We start from the raw sequence: 7,500 nt of genomic DNA on the forward strand, positions 1-7,500 counted from the left end.
ACAGTTGAGGAAAAACATTCCGATGACGAGGTCCGTGTCATAAATGGAGGAAATGTGAACATTGTGGACTCCAAAAAAACGACACTACTGGTCCAAAGTTTTAGAAGACTCGACTTTTCCAGTTTTTTATTGCAGTTCAAGTCGTACAAGTCCAATTTCCAGAGCTGAAGACTGAAGAGTGAAGCAACCGACAAGAGCCACACGTTTATGAAAACAAAGACGGGAAGAACTTTCTCAACAATATTTGATTTGTGTTGTAAAAAACGAGTCCCAAGTTTGTTCAGCTGTTAAATCTGACACACACACGTCAATCTAAAGTTTAAAATATGTTTTGGTCGATAAACTGATTCCTTGATTTATTTTTTCAAATTAAACTGCTTTTTTATTCTGTGCTTTTATTTCAGAGCAACGACACAATAAAGAGTGAAAAACTGGACAAAGTGTTTAGTCTTGTAAAACTTTTGACCGGTCGTGTATTTAGACACAGAGTTTGATTCAGAGCGAAGGTTTGACAAAAACAGATTCTGTTACAAAAAGAATCAGACGCTGCACAAACTCAACTGGTTCAGTCAAGTGTTTACGGAGGAAACAGGGTCAGATTTTTGACATTCAAATGTCTCTTATTCAGAAACTAGAGGAACTATTGAAATAAGTAAAGTATCAGAATGTAGGAAAGAGTTACACTCCAACAGGGTCAAGTTAAACCTGTGAGATTCTTTCAAGTTCAAGACAAAAAATTTAAAAACTCATGTCGGTAACGGAGGGAATGAAATACAATAAATCCAAACAGTGATAACTCTTGGTTCTCACTTCCATATCCTTAACAAACTGGTTTGAATATTTGCTTCATATAGTTTTCTACCATATGGTACAAGATTAGGTTGAAAAACCTCTGACTTTTTGACTCGTGAGATTTTTTATTAAGAAAGTTCATGGTAACGGAGGGAAAATTGTACAAACAAGTAGAAGGTGCAGGATTTTACATCATTTGTCACTTTTTTCTTCTGAAAACTTTAATATTACTTCAAAATGAAAGAAACTATTTCTATAAAATATGTCAGTCCTTCCAAGAACATTTTTATCATTTAAAAAAAAATAAAAATAAAATAAAATCCTGTCCCTTCATCAACAGTTCAAAGATGGAATAACACAAGATATGATGAAATACAAACATTTGTTAACATGATTTTGTCTTTGAAATTTGGGGAATAATTTTTGTTCCATGTTTCATACATGGTCTGTTTAAAACGTCTGGAACTTTAGAACCAAAAATGGAACAGAAAAAAGGTCAACAGTTTGATAAACTCGAGTACATATGTATCTGTTCAATACACTTTTATATCAGATGAATTCAACTTGAGTTTTTGGTCTTGTTGTTTACTTCTGTTTGACCAGGACCAACTGTTTTAACAACTCAAAACCAACTCTGCTTTTCTCACTCTTTTATTCAGAGTCTTTTAACCTTTTCTTTTGCCTGTTGGTTTTGTGGTTTGTCAAAGATAAAAACAGACTGAACATTTTAAAAACGCGCTCAGAGACGAGCATCAGTGTCCAGACGCCCGACCTCAGCTCCTCATGAAACACACAAACGTTTCACCGGCCGCTCACATTCAAACACTCATCAAACATTTCCTCACACATTTATCCACAGAAAACCCCGACCCGGACGTTCCACAGAGCCACAGAGCCACAGAAGGACACGTCCGGCTCTGGGTGGTGCAGTACCTTTAATGTCCTGGTGGGGGCCCATCCTGTCCCATCGATGGAGTGTTCTCTCAGAAGGCTGCACACAGAAAAAGAGAGTTTAAAGCTCCTGTGTCCACACACTCTCAAACATGTTCTGACGTTCTCACGTTCCTCCTCGACGCTCTGTTCCACCTTGTGACGTCATGAAGTGGTCGTTTCCAAGTGAACGGCTTGGAAACAAATCTCTACTGAACCTTTAGTTCAGCGCAGATTTGTAACTCCAGGTTCTGAAGGTGAAGGTGTGTGGAGCACTTCCTGTATCACCACATGACATCACAAGGTGGAACAGAGTGTGTTCAGTTTGAGAGAAGAACTCAAAGAAGAACTCAAAGAAGAAGAAGAAGAAGAAGAAGAAGAAGAAGAGTATAAATGTGCAGGGTTTGTTTGTTACTCTCAGTTTACACCAAAGCATCAGCAGCAGAACCTGATCAGGTTTGACTCTGTTTTACTCCCTCAGAGTCACTCGAGTGACACAGGTCCTCACAACTCCACTCGTCGCTCAAAGGTGTGTGTGTCAGGTGCATGTGTGTGTCAGGTGTGTGTGACAGGTGCATGTGTGCGTGCGTCAGGTGTGTGTGTCAGGTGCATGTGTGTATCAGCTGCGTGTGTGTCAGGTGCGTGTGTGTCAGGTGCGTGTGTCAGGTGTGTGTGTCAGGTGTGTGTGTCAGGTGCGTGTGTCAGGTGCGTGTGTGTCAGGTGTGTGTGTCAGGTGTGTGTGCCAGGTGTGTGTGTCAGGTGCGTGTGTCAGGTGCGTGTGTGTCAGGTGCATGTGTGTGTCAGGTGTGTGTGTGACAGGTGTGTGTGTCAGGTGTGTGTGTCAGGTGTGTGTGCCAGGTGTGTGTGTCAGGTGCGTGTGTGTGTCAGGTGCGTGTGTGTGTCAGGTGCGTGTGTGTGTCAGGTGCGTGTGTGTGTCAGGTGCGTGTGTGTCAGGTGTGTGTGTCAGGTGCATGTGTGTCAGGTGCATGTGTGTCAGGTGCGTGTGTGTCAGGTGCGTGTGTGTCAGGTGCGTGTGTGTCAGGTGCGTGTGTGTCAGGTGTGTGTCAGGTGTGTGTGTCAGGTGCGTGTGTGTCAGGTGCGTGTGTGTCAGGTGCATGTGTGTGTCAGGTGCGTGTGTGTCAGGTGCGTGTGTGTCAGGTGCGTGTATCAGGTGCGTGTATGTGTCAGGTGCGTGTGTGTCAGGTGCATGTGTGTCAGGTGCATGTGTGTCAGGTGTGTGTGTCAGGTGTGTGTGTGTGTCAGGTGCATGTATCAGTTGCGTGTGTATCAGGTGCGTGTGTGTGTCAGGTGCGTGTATGTGTCAGGTGCGTGTGTGTCAGGTGCATGTGTGTCAGGTGCATGTGTGTCAGGTGCATGTGTGTCAGGTGTGTGTGTCAGGTGCATGTATCAGGTGCGTGTGTGTCAGGTGTGTGTGTCAGTGTGTGTGTGTCAGGTGTGTGTGTGTGTCAGGTGTGTGTGTGTGTCAGGTGCATGTGTGTCAGGTGTGTGTGTCAGGTGCATGTGTGTCAGGTGCGTGTGTCAGGTGTGTGTGTGTCAGGTGCATGTGTGTCAGGTGCATGTGTGTCAGGTGCATGTGTGTCAGGTGCAGTGTGTGTCAGGTGTATGTGTCAGGTGCATGTGTGTCAGGTGCGTGTGTCAGGTGCATGTATCAGGTGCGTGTATGTGTCAGGTGCGTGTGTGTCAGGTGCATGTGTCAGGTGCATGTATCAGGTGCGTGTATGTGTCAGGTGCGTGTGTGTCAGTGTGTGTGTCAGGTGCATGTGTGTCAGGTGCATGTGTGTCAGGTGCATGTGTGTCAGGTGTGTGTGTCAGGTGCATGTGTGTCAGGTGCATGTGTGTCAGGTGCGTGTGGTGTCAGGTGCATGTGTGTCAGGTGCATGTGTGTCAGGTGCGTGTGTGTCAGGTGCATGTGTGTCAGGTGCATGTGTGTCAGGTGCATGTGTGTCAGGTGCATGTGTGTCAGTGTGTGTGTCAGGTGTGTGTCATGTGTGTGTCAGGTGTGTGTGTCAGGTGCATGTGTGTCAGGTGCATGTGTGTCAGGTGTGTGTGTCAGGTGCATGTGTGTCAGGTGCATGTGTGTCAGGTGTGTGTCATGTGTGTCAGGTGCATGTGTGTCAGGTGCGTGTATGTGTCAGGTGCGTGTGTGTCAGGTGCGTGTGTGTCAGGTGCGTGTGTGTCAGGTGCATGTGTGTCAGGTGTGTGTGTCAGGTGCGTGTGTGTCAGGTGCATGTGTGTCAGGTGCGTGTGTGTCAGGTGCGTGTGTGTCAGGTGCGTGTATGTGTCAGGTGCGTGTGTGTCAGGTGTGTGTGTCAGGTGCATGTGTGTCAGGTGCATGTGTGTCAGGTGCGTCTGACCTGAGGCAGATCTCTCCGTTCTCTGTGATGTTCGGATGCCAGATTCTGGTCACACAACGAACTTTAGGAGGCTGAAAACACAACACACGTTTAAAAGACAAACACATTTTCTTTTCCTCCTCCTCTTCCTCTCCTTCGTACTCACCACCATGTTGTAGGCTTCAGGGACGTCGATCTGGAAGTGAAACGTTCCGCTTTGGTAATATCCCTCATCTGCAGAGGACAGAGAGGAGCTGAGGTGAGCGACGGGTCAGATCTGTGGAGAGGCGCCTCGCTCACACAACCAACACTCGATTAAGTTCAGGAAAAACATCGGGATAAAAGATGAACAAATTCTGAAGTTAAAGTTTTTACTCCACGTCTTGACTCGACTGTAACGCGTCACATATTTAAATCTCCACGTTCCTTTTATTGTTTTGGAAATTCTTTATTCGCCCAAAACAACAGATTCACGTTTTATAAGTTTCACTTTTGTTTTTGTCGCTCTGAGTTTCTGTTCAGGCTCCAGGTTCAATTCTCTTTTCAGATTTTTTAGTGAAATGTGATTTTATTTCCGAGCTCGTTCACATTTCCAGTTAAATGTGACTTGTGTGTGATCTCCAGTGTGAACTTTAAACACACACGACCACGTCACACACACAGCGAGTGTGTTCAGTTTACAGAAGTCGCCTAAAATACTAAAGATGTGACAGAAACAGAAACATCGTGAATCATCACAATAAATCGACTCACAAAAGTCTCTGTGTGTAAATGAAGAGTTAAAAACACAGAGGAACTACATTTCCCACGATCCTTTGCTCCATTTCGGTGCAGACGACAAGAAGAAACAACACTTCTAACACCTTTAACTCTCAGTTCTTTGGATTAAGTTTTGTTGAGACGTTTGAAGAGGAAAAATTCACAATTTTGTTCATCTCCACAAAATATCGTAATAAATATCGTACAGTGAGATTTCGATATCGTTACATCCCTAAACATCTGGTCCAGTTGTTGGTAAAATGTTCAGGTCACACGTCCTCCTTGTATTTTCTCACAGACTCTTTATTTTTGTTGTTGCTGTTGGAGTCAGGTCGACCTGTAGCCGCGCTCGCACATTTCAGACGCCTCCAGTTTGACCTGAACACGTCGATCCCCCCAAATCTGAACGAACTCTCTAACCTCACTCTCCCTGCGCTGACCAGACTCGACCTGTAGCTGGATGAATGTGACCTGGACGACCTGAAGTCACATGTTAAAGATCAGATATGTATCAGTTTCAGGAGCACAGATCCAAGTGTCCTGGTCACATGTGAAAACATCAGATCTGTGTGGTTCAGACATTAAAAGATCAGATACAGGAACATAGAGACAAAACATCTGATTTGGGTCACTTCAGGGTGCATCTGAACACAGCCTACGTCTAAGGAGAGATCTCTAGATGACTCAAACATGACGGATAAAAGCTCTTCAGTCGGGTTTGTGAGGAGGAACAGCGTCAGAACATGAGAACATCAAGAGCGAGCGGCGTCCAGCAGAGGGCGCCAGAGTCACAGTCAGAGGTTTTACCTGGGGACACGGCCAGTTCAAAGTGATGAAGTTTGTCTTCGTCGGGGAAACTGGCCTTACACGTGCCTGCGGACACACAACCGGAAAAAACACACAAAGATCACAACAGACGCACAACTGACCGTCAAACACACAACTGACCGTCAAACACACAACTACACACAACACACACCTGACCAGCAAACACACAACTGACCGTCAAACACACAACTGACCGTCAAACACACAACTACACACAACACACACCTGACCATCAAACACACAACTGACCGTCAAACACACAACTGACCATCAAACACACAACTGACCGTCAAACACACAACTACACAAAAACACACAACTGACCGTCAAACACACAACTGACCGTCAAACACACAACTACACACAACACACACCTGACCATCAAACACACAACTGACCGTCAAACACACAACTGACCGTCAAACACACAACTACACACAACACACACCTGACCATCAAACACACAACTGACCGTCAAACACACAACTACCACACACATGACCACAAACACAACTGACCGTCAAACACACACTGACTCAAACACACAACTGACCGTCAAACACACAACTACACAAAAACACACAACTGACCGTCAAACGCACAACTGCACAAAAACACACACCTGACCGTCAAACACACAACTACACAAAAACACACAACACACACCTGACCATCAAACACACAACTACACAAAAACACACAACTGACCGTCAAACACACAACTGACCGTCAAACACACAACTACACAAAAACACACAACTGACCGTCAAACGCACAACTGACCGTCAAACACACAACACACACCTGACCATCAAACACACAACTGACCATCAAACACACAACTACACAAAACACACACCTGACCATCAAACACACAACTGACTATCAAACACACATGACCACAACTGACACAAACACACAACTACACAAAAACAAGGTCACTTGTTTGTGTTTGTGCTGTTTTGTTTTAGTTTAGTTTAGTTTAGTTTTAGTTTTAGTTTTGGAGACATAAATGATTTTTTCAAAGGTCAAACTGGGGTCACGGCTCGAGGAAACTTCAAAATAAAATAAAACGACACAAAAAGTGCGTCGATCGTTTGTGTTGTTTAAAGTTTTGTTTGTGTGATTCTGGTTTTTAGGACATTAACTCTTCCAGACCTGAGGACAGTTTTAGTACATTTGTCCTCGCTTGGATTTTTTATTTTTATTTTGTTTTTAAAACTTCCCTTTTTCCCCTGATGAAGTTGTTCTTCATCCTTTTTCTCACTACGACCTGTTCTGTCACAATCTGCTGCTCGACTCGACTCATGTGGCTGGAATAAAAACTACAGGAGCAGAAATTCTCTAAAAAACTCTTTTATACAAACTCACAAACGTGTACAAACAACTTTATGGACACACAAATGTTTCATTTAGAGCCTTAGGAACAAAAGTGCAAAATATCAAGTTTGTAAAAAAAACTACAAAATCTCCTTATTGCCTCGAAACAAAAAAAGTGCAGTGTCCCCATGACTCGACTGGTGCAGGTCGTGGAAACAGCAGGAGTCAGGTCCAGGTCACAGAGACTCATCACTTCTGTGTTTCCATGAGTTTATTACATTTGGATTTGGACATTTAGACTCAAATAAAACTGAAAATAAAATCTCAGCACTTCGAGTTTCAACTTTTTCACTTGTTCTGACCCAGACGCTCAGAACATCGAGCGTTTTGACTCAACACACTCTTTGGAAAAGTTTGGACCAATCAAAATGGACGGAGCCAAAACAAACTTCCTGTTGGATAAATCTGTGCAGTTAATAACATTTTGGTCAAGATTTCGATTTGAGTCAAACGAGCT

At 44.1% G+C, this 7,500-nt stretch overlaps 1 protein-coding gene across 2 annotated transcripts in view; it reads right to left on the bottom strand.

The window, feature by feature from the left end:
• Positions 1 to 7,500, bottom strand: part of ube2f (ubiquitin-conjugating enzyme E2F (putative)) — an 18,435-nt gene that overhangs the window by 4,778 nt on the left and 6,157 nt on the right. For both annotated transcript variants that reach the window (XM_055152542.1, XM_055152545.1), the window contains exons 4-7: positions 5,643 to 5,708; positions 4,243 to 4,310; positions 4,098 to 4,168; positions 1,726 to 1,783 (exon numbers count right to left, since the gene is read on the bottom strand). In XM_055152542.1, coding sequence (XP_055008517.1) covers positions 1,726 to 1,783; positions 4,098 to 4,168; positions 4,243 to 4,310; positions 5,643 to 5,708 — 263 coding nt within the window. The remainder of the gene's footprint in view (positions 1 to 1,725; positions 1,784 to 4,097; positions 4,169 to 4,242; positions 4,311 to 5,642; positions 5,709 to 7,500) is intronic.

The sequence above is a fragment of the Boleophthalmus pectinirostris genome, unplaced genomic scaffold (genome assembly GCF_026225935.1).
Source record: "Boleophthalmus pectinirostris isolate CB_2022bp ecotype Guang Dong unplaced genomic scaffold, ASM2622593v1 HiC_scaffold_1, whole genome shotgun sequence".
Taxonomy (NCBI): domain Eukaryota; kingdom Metazoa; phylum Chordata; class Actinopteri; order Gobiiformes; family Gobiidae; genus Boleophthalmus; species Boleophthalmus pectinirostris.